Source organism: Aulostomus chinensis, chromosome 24 (genome assembly GCF_037954235.1).
Source record: "Aulostomus chinensis isolate RoL2024-O1b breed Wild chromosome 24, RoL_Achi_v1.0, whole genome shotgun sequence".
NCBI classification, from domain to species: domain Eukaryota; kingdom Metazoa; phylum Chordata; class Actinopteri; order Syngnathiformes; family Aulostomidae; genus Aulostomus; species Aulostomus chinensis.
In genome coordinates, this window is record NC_141343.1 from 7,242,139 (window position 1) to 7,265,000 (window position 22,862).

Consider the following 22,862-nt stretch of genomic DNA (forward strand, 5'->3'; position numbering starts at 1 on the left):
ATCAACTTTAGGAATGCCAAATTTATTTGATGTTTTAAAAAATATTAATAAATTTCATGATTTTTCTTATTATATTTAACTCAAAGGTTTAGTTTGAAAACAGGATGTGCCGAAGGAAATCAACTGTAGTCATGTGTGGGTAAATATGATGAGTTCATTTGCAAATCATTAAAAAAATATTGTGCTTTTTATTTACTGTACATATCTTTTAAAAATATGTATCCATTTTTAGAATGAACTCTCTGTTTCTACATCAAATTATTGCATTTTGAGTCCATTGGTCATGTCAAGGGGCTGATAATAAACTTTATAAGCATAATTTTTGTCTTATTTCTCTGTACTATGAACAAAAAAGCTAACCGGGAGTTAGCATCTGGGGGTTTTAGAGATGGGAAATAAATATTGTCCTTTAACGTATTGAAACACCGACATGTTTGTTTGAAATCTGGGGCCATCAGAGCTTCATCCATCCGTCTGTGTGTGTGTGTGTGTGTGTGTGTGTGTGCGTGCATGCATGTTGAACGACCTCCCTCCTTCCACGCCCCAGTCGAGTTCCCTATAAGTATCAGACATTGCAGCAGGTGCCAAATATAGACCCAGCGGAGGCTCTGTAACACCCCCCCCCCCACTAGCAACACACACACACGCACACACACACACACACACACACACACACACACACACACACACACACACACAAATCCTAGTACTCTAGGAAAAGGCTGACAGAAGAAGAAACAAACTGAGTAAGTCCATCTTCTTGTACTGATATGGGATTCAGTTTATTTTGTAACGCCACACAAACACAAAACCCATAAAAATACAAAGATACATTGCTGTCTGCCTTCAGGCAACATGATTTAGGACAGGACTGTGATGATGGAGTGGGATATCTGTCAAAAGCACAACTTCTGACAAGGTTCAGTTCAGCAGTCTTTGTCATTTGCCTGTTGAAAGCCTGTTTGATGTCTGATAATAACAGGTCATTCTTGAACCACCAGCAGCTCCAGACGTGGTTCCAATGTACTTTATTTGGTTATTTACCATATATCGACCACTGAATGTCAGAAGTTTACAAATGGGCTAAAGAGGCCAACATTACGACAGACGACTGGTCTCATTTATCATTTTTTCATCTATATTGGCCATATTGACATGTAGATCGGGACTATAGGACTCAAAATGGAGGTTTATATATTTATATTTGTGTCAGTTTTGTATTTGGTCTGAAACTGTTCTGAGTGGGAAGTGGGTTCTTTAAAACTGACACGCTTAAAAGTTTTGATGTCTTTGAAAAATACTGCCCCCCCCCCCAAAAAAAGAACAGATTGTGAGAGGATAAGCTTATAAAAACGGTTAACATTAATCAATGCAACAGTGCTCTCAGCAGAGCTAGTTAAAGCTGGAATGTATTAGCATAGTAGCATAATTAAAAAATAGATAACCTAAATGTGAGATTTTGTGTGTGACAAAAAAAAGCTCCTTCATTTTTTAGTTGAATTTTTTATTTTGGGTTGTGAAAATCCAAACAAGCTAACTTGCTGCTATGGTAACCATGAAATGGTAGCTAACTGATCAGCTAACCCTTTCCTACCATCCCCAGTATTCATAGCACATTAGCATTACTGTTGCTGGAGTGTTGCTGGTTTTCTGGAAAAAAAAGCAAAATGTAAGCCCAACATTTGCATTTGTTTTATAATCTTAGTTATTATTTGTAACTTATAGCAATGTTCAGAACAATTGACAATGTCTTGAACCTTTTAGCGGCTGTTTGACTTTCTTCACAAATGTTAGCTAAAGTTAGCATTAGCCGCTCTGTTACTTCCCTCCGTGGGAGCGGTTAAATTCGCGCCAAAATAATAACTTTAATCTCAACTTGACATTAATTTATCCTTTAAACCAACAAAATTGTGAATTCCATACATCTTTCAGCGGCTTCATTGTGGTTTAATTTGGAATGGAAAAATATTAGCTTCCTAACCTCATCTTGAAAATTATAGGATTTTTTTTTTTTTTTTGGTACTGTGTTGAGATTAACACGGCACTGGGAATTTGAAGTTTATTTCCTTTTAAATTAAAACTTTAGACGATTGACTCAAACTCGACATTAACTGTAACTCATTTTCAGGTACATATTAATCCCCTGCTACAAACTTGTTATTTTCTAGTTTTCCAATTCATATGTAATATGCCTGTTGTTTTGCATATTAATGCCATTAAGAAAATAGATTATGCATTTATGAAATATGATACATAGCCAACAGTACGTAAAGTAATTTGTGCCACCTTGAACTGCTTTTACATGAAATTGCTGCGAATGAAAACGCAGATGTACAGCAACACTCTCCACTGCTATGGGGCTGTTTTATTTATTCTTTTCGGAACAACAACGTCACATTGATATATAACTGCACGTGTAAAACCTGAGACATTGACGCCCCCTGGTGGTTGTCTGTTGACACAACGTTTGACATGCTGGAAGCCTTTAACTGCTGCTGCATTGCGAAGAATAATGACATGTTCCACGATGTCAGTTCCCATCTATGAAACTAAAACGGAGCAAGAAGAGACGGTGATTAGACAAGTCATTAAAGAAATTTTTTTAATTAAAAATGGACTAAGAATTTAGAGCTTTTTATGGTTTTCAACGTCAATTTTAATATTTGTTTTTTCAAGCCGAGATGTAAATTGATACCTTTTTTGAATACAGAGATATGCTCATGGAAATACACGATGGACTAAATCAGGGAAAGGTCAAGGGGAGGAGATTTCTCTGAACCAAAAACAGGAGAGAAAAAAAAACAGAAAAACATGGATGGGAGGGAACAGGAGGAGAGGAGGAGTGACGGAAGGCGAGGAACGAGGATTAGAAAGCGGTGTTTTGGGGACGATAAGAGGAAGATCGAACCTGTTGGACACACGTCCTCTCTGATAACTCGAGCTCGGGAGGAACCATCTGCTCCCTGGACAGGTGAGACCGTCTCTTAGTTTCGCGGGGAGAATAAGCTAGAATAAGACTCAAACGGGGGGCGAGTCTATCAAGAAGAGGAGAGGAAGAAGAAGAAGAAGAAGAAGAAGTAGAAAACAAAACAAAAAAATGTCTTAAAATAAACAAATAGATAAAAATGACAACCTTGTAACGGATTCGGCGATGTTTTGACCGCGCGTGTACACAGGAAGTACTGCTTTGTCTCGTTCTTTTTTTTTTTTGTTAAAAAAAATTGTAGTAAAAGCAAAAGTAAGCGCGACCGAGTGGAAATGTAACCGACTCCACCCACCTTGTCACAAACACCACACCCACTTTTGCATCTTTTGTCTCACCCATAAACAGAAGAACCACATGCTTTACTTAGTTGCTTTTAACGTAGTTAAATTAACTGGTGTTAACGTCACTTTCTCTGTGTGGGGAAACCCCATACTCCTTTTGCCCCCGCCACCCCACCCTTTCCTCTTCTAGTTTTCCTTAGTAACACTGGGATTGGACCGGAAGTGCGACTTTCCTCACCATGTCTGGTAAGATTCTTAAGTTTTGACAGAGAAATGGACAGTTACATAGTGAAGAGAGTTCTTGTCTTGGCTCCAGGTTCCCTCCTTGAGGGAACTTATCAACAGGAACGCCTGAAAGGAGTTTTTTGTTGTCCACCATGTCAGTTGGAGGAGGTGAAAGGTGCCCTTGTGTGATTCCTCTCCCAGGGTGTATGTGGGCACGCAGATGATGATGGTAGCCTTCCTGTGGCCATGCTGGTTTTTTATTTCTCTGTTTCCTGCTAGTAATTACAGGAATGTGGAAAGAGGCGGAGCTACAGCCAACATCATAGTTTCCAGAATATTTACCAGGCTGACGTGGTGTGAGGAATTCGCTGGTGCCCTTCGTTTGGATGTGTGTGTGTGTGTGTGTGTGTGTGTGTGTGTGTGTGTGTGTGTGTGTCTGTCCTCTTGTTTAGGTTGGAGTTGACTGATTTGACTTTCATGGCATGAAAGCAAACTCAAGTTGAAAAATAGACGGGAGGGACTAGGTTCTAAAGTAATCCGTTATTGCCCAACTAAAGTAAAACCAGTATGGTAGCATGGTCGTCTGTCATGACGGACTGATAAAGTGTATCTGACCGCGAAAACCATCATTGGTCAGCTTGGTTTTGACGTCAGTGGGGGACAAAATGGAGGCTAACATTCTTGAGTCCATCTGATACCAGACCAGGACTGTCCTGACATGATAAGAAAAATCAGTTAGACCAGCTGTGACATTAATTTGACTCCAGTAAATATCACACAAATCCTTATAAAGCAATATTGTGCAGCACTTTTTCTTTCTTTTTTTTTTTTTTAGCTTGAGCTAACGTTATCATCGTCAGTTTGATGGCACGCTGACATGTGATAAAGAGACTGGATCCTCTTTCATTCCTCCACATTTCTTCACGAGCCCAGGCTAAACTTTCCCATTGAGTTTTTGTGTTTGTCATGAGAAACCATGGCAAAAGGCCTTGGTTTGAATTCAAGACAGCTTTTAGAGAAACTGCAAAGGTTAAGCCTTAAACTTAGCCTTACAGCTAATCCTTCTTTGTGAGGCAACACCCCCCCTCCCCCCCCCATTGGACATAAAAGAAACCAGAAATTATGTAATTACATGAAGATAATACACTTTATTTTTGGTTTTGTACAGAAAAAAAAAGCTCTGAGATTTAAATCAAGTAATTTCAGCTAACGTGCTAGCTTGTCATAGTTGAAGCTAACGTTCTGTTGTTTTACTAGTTTTTGTATCAACAGACGCTGCTGCTGCTCAGCAAAACTACATAATTATGTTACGATATCATAACTATTAATACCACCGGTAATGATTTTATGAAGAAGGAGGTTTGAATGTCAAACTTCTCAGTTGGAAATCAGTTAACATACCTGGAGGGGGATAAAAGGCACCTGAAATCATAATTCAAAATGGCGACCAGTGACAGAATAGTCAGTCACGCGCGTGGTTAACCTGTTAACCACCCCCCCCCCCCACCTCTGACCTCTCGAGTTGCGAGATGAAAGGATTGCAGGACTGTTTTCATTAATAATCTATTTTTGATCAAGGGAATTTGTGCTGACTAACATCCAGGTCTGCCTACAGTTAAACGTCATACCAGCATTCATTTAAGATTAAAAGAAAAAAATTAACAGGTGAGTTGATTTTGTTGTTGTTTTTTTAATTTAGTTGACAAAACAATTAAATTATGCGTTGTTGTTGTTTTTTTAAATATTGTGGTAGCTGATCAATCTAAAAGATGAAGGAAAAGATCAGTGAAAAAAAACAATTAAAAGTGTAACCTGTGGAAACTTCGAGCAGAAGAATCTACTTCTCTATGTGTGGGTTTCACCATCGGGCAGGAAACGTTTCATGAACTTGTGACTGTCAGTTTACTAGGTAATTAGACACTGACACACACACACACTTTTTTGCCTCTCTCTAAATGTAATCGCTGTATTCTCCCTTGAGAACATATCTGAGTGCCTGAGTGAACGATTAACTATTTTTTTAATTACTTTGAACTCTGATCGATGTACCTCATCATGAAGTAAACAGTCCTGCACGCAGGAAACAGGTCATTAAACCAAAATGTTCAGCAAATATTAAAGCATGAAGAAGCCAGAAGGAGAAGTTAAACTGACGTGTGCTACAAGGGCCGTTTTTTTTTTTCCTCCTTTCTTTTTGCTCTCCCGTCTGTAACTTGGCTAATAAGTAGCTTAGTGGCTTTGTTGTCCAGGTGGTGAAAAGCAGGATGATCCGCCACAAACACACATGCTCGCTCACACACTCCTGATCATTTAACCTTATTTGATAAAGATTATGTTTTATATGTTTTGTTTTCTGTATTATTTGATGTACTTGTTGTGTTTTATTGTGTTAAAATGAACCTTGACGGATGTAAACTGCTTTTAAAAACATTGCGTGTTTAATGAAAGAGCTTTATTAGGAGCGTACATGTAGATTTTTTTCAATCAAATTATTCAAATTGAGGCAAACGAAAGTGCAAACGTGAAAAAAAAATCATGTATTTTGTGGTGTTTCTGCCAGGCTACCCCAGCTCGCCCCACCAGCCCCCCTACCCCATGCCTCAGCATGGAGGTCACTCTGTGGCTCCCTATCCGGTTCCTCAGGGGATGTATGGAGACCCTGCTCAAGCCCCTCCACCAGGCTTCAACATGGACTACAACCAAGGTCCGCCTCCTGTCATGTATCAGCCAGGCCCAGTAGGTCCAGGGAAAGTGGATCCAGGTCAGGTTCCAGGGCCCATGTATGGAGGCTCTCCGGGAGGCATCGCTCCAGCGCCGGCAGCAGCTCCTGCTGTGGTTCCTGTTGGGGTCCCACCAGGACTGGAGTACCTCACGCAGGTGGGCAGTTTTTCAGTACACTAGAACCTTATAAACCTTCCTCCCCATCAGAGTCTTAAGCAAGATACTGAGGATTTTACCAGTTTTTATACACACCTCTTACATACCGATCATTTTAACTCCGGAACAATGGCTACACGCTGTTCTAGCATCGACAATGAGGGCAAAACAGAAACCCAGTCACTGTCCTCCATGTTGCATTTACCACAGCCAACACAGCACCTTGAGGTGTTGTGCTGATAAACCATTTCATGTGTGTGGGGACCGCATGCAAGACATCAAGACAGCTTCTGAGAGAATGTCTTGGTAAGTTCTGCTTTACTTGGTTGAAAAGACTTCAAGATGAATTCAAAGACTGTCGTTGGTCCTCACATTTTCAGAGGGCCGTTTGAAGGTCAAGACTTGGTTTTAGGGTCGAGGTTAGAATCAAGTGTTGGTTAGGTTTAGGGTCAAGGTTAGGGGGGTCAGGCAGTCAGTTGAGATGGTTAGGGTGAGGGGCTAGAGAATCTATTACGTCAATGAAAGTCCTCACAAAGATATAAGTACAAGGGTGTGTGTGTGTGAGAGAGAAACAGTCAAGAGGAAGCAGGGAAATTCACAAACCCTTTAATCAGCAACTTCCCCAAGTGTCACTGTCACCCAGGCTTGCAGAAATGAAGTTTTAGAAGACAAATATATTAGTAATGCATCTATGTCACATGTCACGCTCTCTTTATGCTGTAGATCGACCAGATTCTCATCCACCAAAAAGTGGAGCTCCTAGAAGGTAAAGTTTGTGACTACTTGGTCCAGAACACGCATGCACACATTGATGACCTTTCAACCTTTCTCTCATAAATCACCATAAAGTCCCTCCTTCCCTTGGAATCGCTCCTTCATCTCCCTCTTTTCCTCCCGACTCCACCCAGCATTCATAGGGTTCGAGACCAACAATCAGTATGAGATAAAGAACAGCCTTGGCCAGAAGATCTACAAGGCCAAGGAGAAAAACGACTGCTGCACCAGGAACTGCTGCGGCTCTCTGCGCAGCTTTGACATGAAGATCAAGGACAACATGGACAGAGAGGTCATCCGCCTCATACGACCTTTCCGCTGCGTCTCCTGCTGGTGTCCCTGCTGCCTGCAAGAGGTCAGTGACTATAGCCTTAATATGGGCCTTAATAGCCTCATATGCTATTGATGTTACCAGCCAGACCAGTAGATTGCATCTCATATCTGTCAATAACTTCAACAGGTGCAGATAATCCGCTATCATTGGTCTGGTCAATGTTCAACCAACAAGCTTTTGCACTGTTGCTTGCAGAAGCAGTTCTGAGGGATACGTTTGATTCGTTACTCTCAGTATTCTACATTTGCCCAAAATGTTCCGATAGAATCTGTATCACGCGGGAAAAACTGCTGATACCTGAACATGTGAATCCGTGTTAAAAGTTCATATATTTAGATTTTATGTCATCTAATTTGGACACACCCTTAATTGGTGGGAACTTCTGATGTACTTGCAGTCTGAACTCAGCACAAGTTCCTGTGTAAGCTGCCTTTTTAGAGCAGCAAAGAAGAATTGATTTCCTGTAATATGTTGGTCAGAGCTGATTGGGAAGTAGCAGCGTTCCATTTCAGGGCCAGTAAATGATGAGGGTGTAATAGTCAGTCTACAGATGAGGGGATCGGTATCTTGCTCAAGGATACTTGGACATGGTCAGCGGGGGAATCGAACCAGCGACCCTTCGGTTGCTAGATGGCCACTCTACCTCTGAGCCACGCCGCCCCTTCTTTTGAAATGTATATTTCACAAATAAAAAATGCAAACTAAAAACTGCAAATTTGGATTAAAGTGCATTTGATAATAAAAAAAACAAAACAGAATTTGAATACTTAAATATCAACATCTTTCCCGATAACGTCGGAAAAATCACCAGACCTTTGAAAATACTTTTACCCAAGCAAGTCTGGGGCTTTCTGTCGAGTGATAGAACCCTGCAGATGTCTGGCGATTTGATGTCTGTCGAAGTGGACCCCCCCCCCCCCCCCATTGCAGATTAATGACATCGCTGCATTCCCATGGAACTGCACGCTATCACACTGCAGCTCTCTGTTCACTGAGCAGACACCAGCCATGTGAGATCCATTACCTGTGTTATGTGGAGCCACAATGGCGTAGTCACAACCCCTCCCAGCACGTGACGCGCGCGTAACCCCACGATGGTTTATTTATAGCTGCTGTCTGTGTCCAGGGGTCTTCGTGGCATTGAGATTCTAATTTTGTGGCCCACAGATGGAGATCCAGGCTCCACCAGGGACCACCATAGGCTATGTCAAACAGGACTGGCACCCTTTCCTGCCACGCTTCTCCATCCAGGGAGCAAACAAGGAGACCCTGTTGAAACTGGAGGGGCCCTGCTTCGCCTGCAACTGCTGTGGGGACGTAAACTTTGAGGTGAGTGTCAGAAATAGTCGAAATAACTCATTCATTTTTATTTATTTTTTTTAAGTCTGCATGCAACAACTCCACGGGCCAAAATGCCTCGTCTGTGGCTGAAACTACTCGAGGTAGTAGGTAGTACTCATAGCGGGCGGGGTTCTTTTGCCCGTAGTGAGGTTTGCAAAGCAGAAGTTAATGGCGTGCCATATGTGCACAACAGTTTTCATCACCGAAGGTCCCCATGATGGTCCTCTGCCACCAGTCTGGTATCCTGTACCAGACCGTCCCATGGACAGCGGCGTACCTACGGCTCAAATAAAAGCAGCATTCGCCTTCGCGCGAAAGAAACGTTGGCATCTGAGCCTTCAAGTTTTGCTCACAAAATGCAGGTTTACCACACTGTAAATAAACAAACATCCAATATTCTAACAATATTTGACAGAAAATATTGCAAAGCACAACCGTACACCGTGAAAGGTGATACCAACCTGGCCTTACGGTCTCTTTGATGCTTTGGTTGTTTCTTTTATGAACATAAAATAATAGGTCACCTAAAACAGTACCCCGTGGAGTTTTTTTCAGCGGGGGCCAAATAAAAACTGAAATCTCGTTGTTTATTTTGCCCCACAGCTGAAGGGGAAAGACGGCGGCAATCCTATCGGTCGCATCAGCAAACAGTGGAGCGGCCTTTTAAAAGAAGTCTTCACCGACACGGACAACTTCGGCATCCAGTTCCCGCTGGACATGGACGTGAAAATAAAGGCTGTGCTCATGGGAGCTTGTTTCCTTATTGTAAGTCCTGTTTTGTTATGCAAAAGTAGAAACTTCTGCTGCCCCATGAAAGGTCACTCAGCTTTTTCCGTTTCTGCTCTTTTTCACAGGATTTCATGTTTTTCGAGAAGGTGGGCGAGGCAAACCAGCGCAGCTCTGTGTTCTCATAAGGAGGAAATGGACTTTTTCTACTTTAACAGTCATGATGCAAACACTTTTGTCGTTCTTTTAGCCATTTATCCATCAGACTCCAGCCAATGTGGTGCAAATGCAAGGATCCTTTTGAATGCGATATGAGCTAGTTGCCCTGGACGTCTCATATTGCCAGCTACTCTCCACAGTTCCACGATCTGAAAACTGTTCATCTGTTTTCAGCTGAAAACCAGTCTCTGCCAAAGAAATCCAGCCTCACCCTCATTGTTCTTTCAGCGCCTTTCAACATACCCGACATGTCTGAATTTGTTTTATCCTACGCTGGCATTAATGCTTTATATAAATGTATATGCACTCTAGTACTTTAGTGTTATGGAAGCTGTATTCATAGCCTTGATTTTTTGTTTTTTGTGAATGATATTTACAGAGTTCCTAAATATCAGCCAGTTCAAGTTTTGTATTTAGCCAATGCTAACATACACACAGTTTACCCAAGTGCACTTTCTATTTCTTCAAAGCCATCCAGGGTGTACATGCACTAACAACTTGCAGCTATAGTGCGAATGCTCTCATGTCCCCATGTGGTTTACTGGTTGACATGGAGACCAAGGGCGCAGTCAAACCTCGCCCTCCCATTTCTCCAGATGCTATTGTTTTGAATGACAGCCAGTGAAATGATACAGGATAGAGAGAGAGAGCGTGGTTAGCGAGAGCTAATACATTGACTTTAGTTTCAGAAGCCAGACTGTGAACTTTCCAGCTCGTTTTATCGCAGCTTTCTCCCTCTGTAATCGTCTTGCTGGGATGGTTTCATGAGGCCTTGTCACCACTACTATTTACATGTCTTTGTGTGTGTGTGTGTGTGTGTGTGTGTGTGTGTGTGTGTGTGTGTTTATGTACGCTACCACCAGCCTTTTGAGCAAAAACTATTCCGTGTTCATTGAGTCAAGTTTGTGTGGCACAACGTTTTGTTTTTTTTTCTCCATATTCACAGGATCCTTCATCCATTCATGGATCTTTTTTTCTAAACTAACTTCACAGGAACCAGAAACACTCTGTCGTTCAGAAAACAAATGCCATAATAAAAACCTTGTTAGAGTGCCTTGTTTTCATCTTGCTTCACTGGGTGTCCAGGAAATTTTGGGGAATGCCCAAAGAAAGGAGTCTTAAATGTGGAACATCTGGCTGCACTGGAAAGAATGACTCCAGCAGCCTCAGAGGGAGATCTATTCTCTTGCACACAAAAGTCCTGCTACACACAATCAGCAGGTAGGTCAGACAGCTCCACCTATTGGGCACAGGACAGAATTACGGGTGTAACATGTCTGCACATGCCTTTCCACATCTGGTATTAACTCAGATTTTGCTCGTCTCGTGACATCAGATTCCATCCTAACACGTTAATAACATACAAGTATTAACTTGAACTTTCACCAGCTACTGTCATGTTAATATTTACTGCACTCTGGAACAAGTGAGGTTCTGAAGCCGTAGATTTTATGAGCACGGAAGGTGTTTTACAGAACTAAATCTGAAAATACCAGTTCCTGATTTGATACCGTTGCATTGTTTCCCTCTAAATTTGGAACGAATGGTTCATTCGGCTGAGTTGTACTCAAACGTATCCTGTTTCTGTCAGGAATTGCTGCTTAAGATAAAATAGAGTTGGTCGAGCCAGATGGCCGCCCATTCTGGATCCAAATCTGCTTTTCCTTCCTGTTAAAGGGATATTTGCCTGTCATTAACGAGGGAATATGATGGTTTACTGTAAATCAACAAAGCTTGGTTTGGACCTGATCTTAGTAACCCAAGATCACCAGAATTACTGCTTTAGAAACACAACTAAATTGAAAGAAAATGTACATTATGTGGATGAGTCGTACTCATCAGAATCAAATGCAAAGGTCACCATCAACACTGACAGGATCCCTCGTACATGGTGTTTAAATACAGAAACATTTAACAGATCAACACGGTGATACATATTAAACAATCAATGCATAATAAAGATTAATGTTAAAATCTTTCTATTGATTTTAAATTGAAGTGTTGTCCAGGTCAGACTTGTCTTCCTATATAAAGGAATAATACTGTATTCTGCAGTGTGTACTTACAGAATAAGAGAAAGTAACTCAGCATGACTGGACCTTCAATTTATTCAATGAGACAATCATCACCAAAACAGTATGTACACAATATACAAAAAAATATTTGCAAAGACGTGTGCTGTCATGTGTCAATAATATAAAAAGGTTTTCTAAATTTCTTTTTTACATTCATCCACCTTGATCTATCTGGTTTAATGTTCACGGCCCTTGTTTCCGTACCAAGGTACCAGGTGACAGTCTTGGCCAGTTTGCAGTGTCCGTGCACATCAGTGCTCCTTGTCAAAGCATGGAGAAACATGGCATCATCTGCATCAAAAAGGAGTTTCAAACTCTTCTTTCTGCACTAATCTGCGATCGGTCCCTGTCACCAGGGCCAGCTTTGTCCTCCCGTGACCATCGGATCAGGCAGCGACTGGCCAGCTGCAGGTTCCACTGGTACCTGGCCAGGATCCTCAGGCAGTCCTCCTTAGAACAGAGGCTCAGCGAGTACAGCTGCTCAAACTGAAGGGACAAGAGAAGAAGAAAAGGGACGGAACATTGTTGTTTGTGCAGAATTATATGCTAATCCACTGATGAATTACCTTGAAAGTAGTGCTCATGGTTCCCTTGACAGGATGAGCAGTAGAAAATAGATGGATGGATATTCTCCATACTCATGTCTGACTTCAAATTGGACTTCTTGTTACAGAATCTCTTGAAGAACATCTCGAGGGAATTTCTCCAAATTTGGCTCAAATGTCCTCGGGGACTCAAGGATGAATTGAAACATCAAAGTTCAAACTCACCTCCTCTCTACGTGATATCTGTCCTATTCTTAGGAATGCCATTTCCAAGGATCGCCTTGGGAGAATTCCTCCAAATTTGGCAAAAGTGGCCACTGAGACTCAAAGATGACTGGAAAGAGTTTGGTGGTCAAAAGTCACTGTCACCTCACATGAATGCGGTACTCATGGCCATGTTGAGCAAATGTCTTCCAATTTGGCACCAGCATCCACTGGGACTCAGGTACACAACCACAGCATAGTATTTCTAGTGTACTATTATTTCAATAACTCATTTATGTTGCCTTGCGTATTAAAATCTGTGACTATTATAAAAAGCCTGGATTACATTGTATTGTACCGTATCGAGTATTTTTATATTTGGTTTTCTCCCACTCTTTTTTTCATCCTATGGTCTAACCTTGAGTTGCTGCTCAGCTCTCATGGGGTTCCAGTCACAGCGCTGAAGTGCAGAATGAACCTCTTCAGTGGTCACACCGTGTACCGCGTCCATCACCTGAGACGAGCAGAGAAACACTTGAAAGAGGTTTCATATGGAACAATCATCCAAAGATGTCAGGAATCTGCCCTTTACCTGTGAGATACGACTGTCTCTTGATTGCGGCCCATAAGGCGACTTCTCCCTGTCACGATCTCTAACCCACTCTCTTTCCCTGTTGTCTGTTGGCTCGTCCAGTTGTGGCGTTGAACGTGCCAAATGGGATACTTTCACCAGGTTGCTTCCTCCGGCGACCTGCTGAGGTTGGGGTTGAGGTTGTGGCTGAGCCACAGGAACCTGTGGAGGCCAGGACGAACCAGGGATTGGGTGGACCGTGGGTCTCCTCTGGGGTTTCATGTTCAAACGTTTCAGGTTGGGTGGCGGCGGTCGAGGAGGAGGGACAATACTGGCCTCGCTGAAGCGACGGGGGTCCTGCTGCATCACCACACTACGAGCTGCCATCACGGGGGGCATGAGTCTACCATGCTGGTCCACTCTGACCACGCTTACTGTTTGAGCCCGTGGACGCTGTCCACCCAAGACCGACTCAAGACTCCGACTCATACCTGGAGACATGGGGGTGATGATATGACCTTATTACAAAACAATGTCGTTCAATTACAGCTGTCACACAAGAGAGAACCAGATACACATATGGAGGTTGTATGGTGAAGACATAGTCCATCTACCCTCTGCCTCCTGTACATTACACTCACTGCCTACCTGCCATTTTCTGCAGATTCGAGCTGTCCCTCTCTCTGGCAGGACCCGACCTCCAGTTGCCGCTGCTGTGCATATCACAACATCGACACATTGGTGATTACAGGGCAGTAAACTCTGTCTTTTCTAAATGATAGAGAAGTATTTTTTGTACTTTTCTACTAGAGATACTAAAAGGTACCAAAGGATTTAAGGTTGTCAATTAGCGTGGTAACTCTAAACAACAGCATCTAGAAATGATCTTTGACATTCCTGCGTGCATTCTTATCTCACCATTTCCTGTTCCTGTGACCAGATTGACAAACAATCCTAAAGAGTACATTTTAATTCAAGAGTTACTTTACTTCCAAACAGATTTTACTTTATTTCCTCTGCTAAGGAGATTCGCTGGCAGTCGAGTGGTATAGAATGTCCTAAGGAAGAACCTGTTCAATTTTCAGCAAGATTGGTCATAGCGCCACCTGATGCCAATAGGAAATAACGTGTTTTTACACTTTAACATGCTGATGAGTCGACTTGATCCATCAAAAAATTTGGCCAGAAACACTTCAAAACTTGATGGTGGGTTAGTGTGAGTTCTTGTCAAATGAGGCAAAGTGGCCAATTTGGACACAGAACACAAAACTTAACATAATATATGGTAAATGTGTGCCCTCTATTGTCACCTAGTGCAGTGTTTCCCAACCAGGGGTACGTGAGCACATTGCAGGGGGTACGTGGAAAAATTAAGAATTTATTTCCACGATAATAAAAAACATTCTTAGTCATTTCATGAGTCCGTCAATAAAATGGTACGTGTTCGCTATGACTTGTTTCCCTGGGGAGACAGTAACCTGTGGCACAGCCATACCAAAATCAAACAGCGGGAACCTGTTTACCTGCAGGTAAACATGGATAAATGGCTGACACGTCCAGTTGCTGTGGATCCAGGAGGGGGAAAAGAGACCGTCGACAAACGCAAGAAAGATTCCAAACCTAAACCAAGGCAGTATAGTGAAAACTATGAAATAAAATGACTTGCGTTGAATATTCAGTTGTGTTATGTTCTACTTTTGGAGAATCATGAACACGTATGAGTGAAGGGGTACTCATGGTACGACAAAAAGGCTCAAGGGGTACACAAGACAAAAAAGGTTGGGAACCACTGGCCTAGTGGACACAGGAAGCAGGACGCTAATATTTACGCCACACTGCATGCGTTGGTGTGCTCCTTCATGCAAAAACCAAATATTATCACCTTTTACCACTCTCTCATAAATACAGTTTGCCTATGTAGCCCTTGCAGACTTTGCATACTACAGCAAGGTACAGCACATGACAAGAGAAGTGTCACTGACTCGTCAAGGTTCTCAGGCGTTCCCCAGCTGCGATCAGGGTGGGTATCGCCGTGCCCGGTGTGTTGCAGACTGCCCTTCACAGGGGTGGAGATGAAAGCAGAGCCAACGGCAGGGTTGGGCCCTGAGTTGCTGGAAGTACTGACAGCAGCAGCAGCAACACCAGCCGGGGGTAACGGCACAATTAGGCTGGCGGGAAACCAACCGACTGAGAGCGTCCTCTGGTTCTGACCCCTCCACTCACTCAGCTCCAGGCTGTACAGTGGAGAGTAAAACCAATCAGTCGGGTGGGAACACAGGTTCTTCTTTTGTTTAAAAGGCATCTTTTGCTATGCTAAACTACAAAGGCTTTTTGTGGTGGTTTTTTTCTTGTGTATTCCACCCTTTTCTCTCCTATTACCCATGTTCTATGACGGTCAAATGGTCGTTGGGTAAGAATGCAAGTTTTCTAGGTTCCGCAAACTCCCTTGTTGCTTGGACTTCCATTGGTTTCGCCTGTGGTGGAAAACAGAAAAGGGAGGAAAATGTAAATTTAACATCAAAAACTCATGATCAATACTTGGATTTTATCATTCAGGGGAACAAAAACTTTTGCAGACCTCTGCCACCATTATAGCAAGCTGAGCAAAACTAGGTCTGTCCACCGGGTTGCAGGCCCAGCACCTCCTCATGACGCCATACAGTTCTTGAGGACAATCTGGAGGTTTTTCCAAACGTTCTCCCTCCCGTTCCACACGCCACAGGATCTGAATTGCATTGTGTAAATATCAGGCATGCTTTTACTGTGAGTCAACAAAAAGCAAACAGGGTGGGGACACACATTCCAAAATGCATGGATACACACAAAAAGCACAGCGTGAAAGTTATGATGTGGTTGACAAGCACGTACCTGTCTGCCTGATAGACCGAACCACGGTTCCTCACAGTACGTGAACATCTCCCACAAGGTGACACCAAACATCCACACGTCTGAAGAATGGGAGAAGGAACCAACGCGAAGAGATTCTGGAGCGCACCTGAAGGAACAGAGTGTTAGTCTAAATTGTTCTCCTTATCTACAATGCTTTTCCCCACAAATAGTCACCATGCAAACGGGATCCTCCTATGTGCAGACATGACGTAGTGATCTTTCTCTTGGCTCAGGCCCCTCATCAAGCCAAAATCCCCGATCTTTGCCACTTCTCTGGAAGCCAGCAGGACGTTTCTGGCAGCCAGGTCCCTGTGGATGAATCTCCTGGTCTCTAGGTAGTCCATACCAGCTACGATTTGAGTTGCAAAGACCCAGAGGCGTACTAGAGGGTACTCAAACTGACGTGAGCGCAGGATGTCATACAGAGAACCCAAGGGGGCCAGCTCTGTCACCTAAAGATATACAGGTATAAATGAAACCAAGCTCCTAAATAGTTTGAATATTCCCTAAATCGAACATCGTACCATCTTGAGGGGCTGCGTGAGCACCACACCATAGAGTCGTATGATGTTGGGGTGGTCTAAGGACTGCATGATGGTCACTTCTTGGAGGAAGTCGGTCAGAGTGTCAGTTTGCCTGGACATGCTGCTCCTCAGAGATTTGACTGCTACGGGCAGCTGAGGGAGGGGAAAAAAAAGGGTTCAACTCATGTCTAACTCATTAACAAAATTATGCAGTGAACCATTTAAATGTAGGTTTTGTCACATTAGTCTGTAGGTTTTTGGAAAATACACTTTATTGCCGTCCTCCACAGAGCCAGACAAGAAGATAGATGTCCTCGTCTTCTCTGTGCTTCTTTAGAGACCTAGAGACGAGCTAATTGCCAGTTAGCTTAGCATAATACATGTAAACGAACGTGAAGTATTAGCATACCTCTGGCAAATGAAACATATGTTGGTAAGTATTTGTATCGAACATTTAAAATGAAAATTAAAAGTAGGAGACATTTATTATTTTAGTTAATTTAGAATCAGGTACAAAGTCGGAACTACTTTCCTGGCTGGGCTTCACGATTTCACGTAGCATTTCAATACTTGATGCCAACAAAATGAAACGTTTGAAAAGGAGAAGAGCAACTACTGCTGCTAACGATGGCTGACTTTGTAAGAGGAGGAGGATTACTTCTGGACAAACCAAGATCCTGAACCTTTTATATTTGGTGACTGAGGTATGCTAACAGTTTCCTTTCACTACCATTCATTGCACGAAGCTGACTGGCGGTCATCTGGTCTCTGATGCACCCAGACAGGTAAGAAGGGTATCTATCTTCTTGCCTGGCTCTGGAGAAGATGAAATGTATGCGCATTTCCACTCTAGTTGGCGAGTTCCTTTAAGAAACTCTGTAACTATGGTTGTTTGGGATAACATTTTGTGGGGGGGGGGTTATATGTTTTTCATCTTTTTCTCTTTTTTAGGGGTCTTTTGAATGTTGAGTGATGTACAGTATTGCCCTGCACTTGACCTCTTTTTTCTTTAAAATGAATGAAAATATTTGAAAATGTCAAAGAAACACTGTAAAAATGCAACATTTCATCTGTGTCCTACCACTTTCCCGGTGGGCGTGTGCCACTCGCCCCGCTTCACCACCCCAAATGATCCTGAGCCCAGTTTCTCTCCCAGAACCAGCTCGGTGTCCTGGATCAAACAAGGGAGAGCTCGGCCGCTGCTCTCCTGGCTCTGAGCTGAACCTCCGCTCCACTGATCACCACCATCTGGACCTCGACCACTCAACACCTGTGTGCATCAGTATATTGATGATTACGCAAAATACACACATACGTGACAAAAAAAGGTTTATGTTCAAGACCTTTGGAATCCATGATCGAGGCTTGGAGGTCTTGTGGCGTTTCAGAGCATCCCATAATCGTCTTTGTGCTGGAAGACATAAAAGAATGCTGTCACCTTGAGGAATTTCTTTCAATTTGGCACAAAAGGATGAACCAGAAAGGCTTTCCAAATAAAGGCAAGGTCAAGGTTACTGTGTCATCATATGAATGCGATAACTTTATACTTCATACTTAAAATTTGGCACAAAGGCCAAGGAACACATCAGGGGGGCATATAACTCCATCCATTTTCTTCCACTTATCCTGTTAAGGGTGGCGGGGGGGTGGAGCCTATCCCAGCAGCTTTCAGGCAAGAGGCGGGGTTCACCCTGGACAGGTCGCCAGTCCATCACAGGGCCAGCACATACAGACAGACAACCATTCACACTCACAGTCACACCTACGGTCAATTTAGAGTATCAATCAGCCTCGTCCCCTCTTGATGTCTTTGGACTGTGGGAGGAAGCTGGAGTACCAGAGAGAACCCACACAGGAACAGGGAGAACATGGAGACTCACACAGAAAGATCCTGTGCTGGAGCCGGGACTCAAACCTGGAACCTTCTTGCTGTGGGGCCACAGTGAGGACCGCTGCTCCACCGTGATGCCCGCATACAGTACAACTCCAATGCAGTCTTTCTAGTTCATTATTTTTTTACATTCCATAGACTAATCAAGAAAATATCAATAAGTGGTTTATCCAAGTTGGATACTTTGCAAGAAAAAGACGGGTTGTTAATGTGAACATAGCGGGACAGAAAAAAATACGTTTCATACCATTAGTTTAGGCGCATTCAAAGAACATCACTGTGTGTGAACAAAAGACAATTATTTTCCACTTGAAATGTTCTGAGTAGTTCTGGTTTGCGCTACAGGGGAGACACCCTTTTCATTCTGAAGAGCATTGGTTTCCGCTCAGTTTAGAGGAAATGGAGACGATCAGGCTCACCAGGTTTGCTGATCCCTATCTGCTCCAGGTCGCTCTCTTTGACGTAGGCGAAGTGCTCAATGCGCGTGATGTTGAGGCCATCTCTGACACGCAGATAGAATTTCTCCAGCTGGACCTCGGTCAGGAGCTGGTACAGCCACTGAGTGTCCTGGTCCATCAGCATGACCCGGTCAAGCTGCCTGGAAGAGAAACAATCAAATTTGCATAGTTTGTTCTAAAAATGCAAATTTTAAATCTTTTTTTTTTGGTTTATTTGTTTTGCAACTGCCTGCTCAGAACACATATGGAGCGATCAGCATTGTTTAACAGTTTAGGGATGCAGAACTTCTAATTTGTTTTATAGTAACTCCTACTTGAGCTTTCTTCAGTTGCCACGGAAACCTAACAAAGAGCCACTGGTGTGTGAGGTCCGAGCGGGGCTGCTGCTGTTGTTGAGTATCAACTTCTATCAAGTCAAACCAGCAACTTTTTACTGTGTTTCGGCAAGTTTACGAGGCATAATCAGGCTTTTGGTAACTTCTCCTCCAAGATGACTTGACACGAAAGCCTCAAGGATAAGGTGACAAGGGAATGTAACACGCAAGATTTCATTTTCTCAGATGGATGATGTAAATCCAGAGGAGCAGAGGGCGTTACGAGCCTGCTGGGGAACCCTGGAGCTACGCGAGCACGCAGCAAGAAGTGTTAGCTTGTCTGCAGTTTCGGGGCACCAGTTCAACCAGATCTCGTTCACAGACATTTTAACCACTTAGATCATTCTCAAACAGTTTGCATGAAAGCACTTTTACTTTCAAATTATGCCATGTTGGCAAAAACAAGGAAGTTCAGGTTAACGTCCTCTTTGCCATATAAACTAATTAAATTGTTGTTAAGGCTTGTTGTTATGTTGGTTACTGGGAGTTCGCGCCACCATAAATCACTGTTATCAGAGAAGTCAGGCCAGCAGCATTGAGTCAGAGAAGGCCTTCAACATTCCTGTGTCTCTGGGAAAATATTAACATCCAGCACAGCTACATTGTCCTCAGCTCAGTCTTCAACAGTCACACGCTGCCAGCCTGAGCTTGCTTTCATGTTCGAGGGACAGCTCCCACTTGATCCGCTGTGCTGGATTCAGGGATGCTGCGTGGTGAACAGAGACGGCTCTGTCGCCTCAGTGTACACAGTGAGACAACCTTTAACCTCCTCAGCTACTGAGACGTCCCCTGAGCCTACAGCGGCATGTGTGACCAGTCATCTGATTGAACGGTCACTGGTTTAACTGGCCACACTTTTTATCCCACACACAGTTACCATTTGAAATGACTGTTGACTCGAATACGCACACACCACTGCCTCAGCTGGGGAGCGTTTGTTTACTCTCCTGCTGCTGCCTGAGATCAAGAGAAACCAAGATCAGCAAACAAAGGCAAATGTGACCCTTGTGGTTGTTGAACTGTCAGTGGGTTTACATGCACGGTCGCAATCTGGCTATAAATATCCCTCTGTTATACAGCTGTAGTTATACATCAGTTATAAAGCTATAAATATCCCTGTTATACAGCTGTAGTTATACATCAATTATAAAGCTATAAATATCCCTGTTATACAGCTGGAGTTATACATCAATTATAAAGCTATAAATATCCCTGTTATACAGCTGTAGTTATACATCAGTTATAAAGCTATAGATATCCCTCTGTTATACAGCTGTAGTTATATATCATTTATAAAGCTATAAATATCCCTGTTATACAGCTGTAGTTATACATCAATTATAAAGCTATAAATATCCCTGTTATACAGCTGTAGTTATACATCAGTTATAAAGCTATAGATATCCCTCTGTTATACAGCTGTAGTTATACATCAATTATAAAGCTATTGATATCCCTCTGTTATACAGCTGTAGTTATACATCAGTTATAAAGCTATAAATATACCTGTTATATAGCTGTAGTTATACATCAATTATAAAGCTATAAATATCCCTGTTATACAGCTGTAGTTATACATCAATTATAAAGCTATTGATATCCCTCTGTTATACAGCTGTAGTTATACATCAGTTATAAAGCTATAAATATACCTGTTATATAGCTGTAGTTATACATCAGTTATAAAGCTATAAATATCCCTGTTATACAGCTGTAGTTATACATCAGTTATATAGCTATAAATATCCCTGTTATACAGCTGTAGTTATACATCAATTATAAAGCTATAAATATCCCTGTTATACAGCTGTAGTTATACATCAGTTATAAAGCTATAGATATCCCTCTGTTATACAGCTGTAGTTATACATCAGTTATAAAGCTATAGATATCCCTCTGTTATACAGCTGTAGTTATACATCAGTTATAAAGCTATAGATATCCCTCTGTTATACAGCTGTAGTTATACATCAATTATAAAGCTATTGATATCCCTCTGTTATACAGCTGTAGTTATACATCAGTTATAAAGCTATAAATGTCCCTCTGTTATACAGCTGTAGTTATACATCAATTATAAAGCTATAAATATCCCTGTTATACAGCTGTAGTTATACATCAGTTATAAAGCTATAGATATCCCTCTGTTATACAGCTGTAGTTACACATCAATTATAAAGCTATAAATATCCCTGTTATACAGCTGTAGTTATACATCAATTATAAAGCTATAGATATCCCTCTGTTATACAGCTGTAGTTATACATCAGTTATAAAGCTATAGATATCCCTCTGTTATACAGCTGTAGTTATACATCAGTTATAAAGCTATAGATATCCCTCTGTTATACAGCTGTAGTTATACATCAGTTATAAAGCTATAGATATCCCTCTGTTATACAGCTGTAGTTATACATCAGTTATAGAGCTATAGATATCCCTCTGTTATACAGCTGTAGTTATACATCAGTTATAAAGCTATAGATATCCCTCTGTTATACAGCTGTAGTTATACATCAGTTATAAAGCTATAGATATCCCTCTGTTATACAGCTGTAGTTATACATCAGTTATAAAGCTATAAATATCCCTCTGTTATACAGCTGTAGTTATACATCAATTATAAAGCTATAGATATCCCTCTGTTATACAGCTGTAGTTATACATCAGTTATAAAGCTATAGATATCCCTCTGTTATACAGCTGTAGTTATACATCAGTTATATAGCTATAAATATACCTGTTATACAGCTGTAGTTATACATCAGTTATAAAGCTATAGATATCCCTCTGTTATACAGCTGTAGTTATACATCAGTTATAAAGCTATAGATATCCCTCTGTTATACAGCTGTAGTTATACATCAGTTATAAAGCTATAGATATCCCTCTGTTACACAGCTGTAGTTATACATCAGTTATAAAGCTATAGATATCCCTCTGTTATACAGCTGTAGTTATACATCAGTTAAAAAGCTATAGATATCCCTCTGTTATACAGCTGTAGTTATACATCAGTTATATACCTATAAATATCCCTGTTATGTTACTGTAGTTATACATCAATTATATAGCAATAAATATCCCTGTTATACAGCTGTAGTTATACATCAGTTATATAGCTATAAATATACCTGTTATACAGCTGTAGTTATACATCAGTTATATACCTATAAATATCCCTGTTATACAGCTGTAGTTATACATCAATTATATACCTATAAATATCCCTGTTATATTACTGTAGTTATACATCAGTTATAAAGCTATAGATATCCCTCTGTTATACAGCTGTAGTTATACATCAATTATATAGCAATAAATATCCCTGTTATACAGCTGTAGTTATACATAAATTATATAGCTATAAATATCCCTGTTATACAGCTGTAGTTATACATCAGTTATATAGCTATAAATATACCTGTTATACAGCTGTAGTTATACATCAATTATATACCTATAAATATCCCTGTTATATTACTGTAGTTATACATCAGTTATAAAGCTATAGATATCCCTCTGTTATACAGCTGTAGTTATACATCAATTATAAAGCTATAAATAT

The 22,862-nt window shown here is 41.6% G+C and overlaps 2 protein-coding genes across 9 annotated transcripts in view; one reads left to right on the forward strand and one right to left on the reverse strand.

Moving 5' to 3' along the window:
* The first annotated feature begins 1,575 nt into the window (after nt 1-1,575).
* LOC147238584 (phospholipid scramblase 2-like) lies at nt 1,576-10,821 on the forward strand. 6 transcript variants are annotated; one of them, XM_086197579.1, is made up of 9 exons: nt 2,680-2,971; nt 3,458-3,513; nt 3,772-5,157; nt 6,053-6,369; nt 7,093-7,135; nt 7,278-7,498; nt 8,645-8,806; nt 9,422-9,583; nt 9,673-10,821. In XM_086197579.1, exons 4-9 carry the CDS (start codon nt 6,088-6,090, stop codon nt 9,730-9,732), a joined length of 930 nt encoding a protein of 309 aa, XP_086053705.1. In that variant the 5' UTR covers nt 2,680-2,971; nt 3,458-3,513; nt 3,772-5,157; nt 6,053-6,087; the 3' UTR covers nt 9,733-10,821. The 6 variants fall into 6 exon arrangements, with proteins under 6 accessions (XP_086053703.1, XP_086053705.1, XP_086053701.1 ...); XM_086197577.1 differs by lacking the exons at nt 2,680-2,971; nt 3,772-5,157 and adding an exon at nt 1,576-1,669; XM_086197575.1 differs by lacking the exon at nt 3,772-5,157 and having other exon boundaries at nt 2,692-2,971.
* A 1,009-nt stretch (nt 10,822-11,830) lies between these two features.
* Nucleotides 11,831-22,862, reverse strand: part of tnk1 (tyrosine kinase, non-receptor, 1) — a 13,302-nt gene continuing 2,270 nt past the window's right edge. Inside the window, exons 2-15 of one of the 3 annotated variants that reach the window (XR_015111854.1) lie at nt 18,882-19,060; nt 17,915-17,982; nt 17,653-17,841; nt 16,572-16,724; nt 16,222-16,499; nt 16,027-16,153; nt 15,737-15,883; nt 15,538-15,632; nt 15,141-15,392; nt 13,807-13,871; nt 13,180-13,649; nt 13,006-13,101; nt 12,405-12,717; nt 12,200-12,324 (exon numbers count right to left, since the gene is read on the reverse strand). Coding sequence is in view for 2 of the 3 variants with exons in the window: in XM_086197785.1 (XP_086053911.1) it covers nt 12,148-12,324; nt 13,006-13,101; nt 13,180-13,649; nt 13,807-13,871; nt 15,141-15,392; nt 15,538-15,632; nt 15,737-15,883; nt 16,027-16,153; nt 16,222-16,499; nt 16,572-16,724; nt 17,653-17,841; nt 17,915-17,982; nt 18,882-19,044 (2,280 nt within the window). In the remaining variant the exon portion in view is untranslated. The other 2 variants (XM_086197785.1, XM_086197786.1) reach the window with 2 other exon arrangements.

Coding starts and splice junctions, on each gene's coding strand:
- LOC147238584 (XM_086197577.1), top strand. Junction 7,136..7,277: donor AAAAGTGGAGCTCCTAGAAG/GTAAAGTTTGTG, acceptor GACTCCACCCAG/CATTCATAGGGTTCGAGACC. Junction 9,584..9,672: donor TGGGAGCTTGTTTCCTTATT/GTAAGTCCTGTT, acceptor TCTTTTTCACAG/GATTTCATGTTTTTCGAGAA.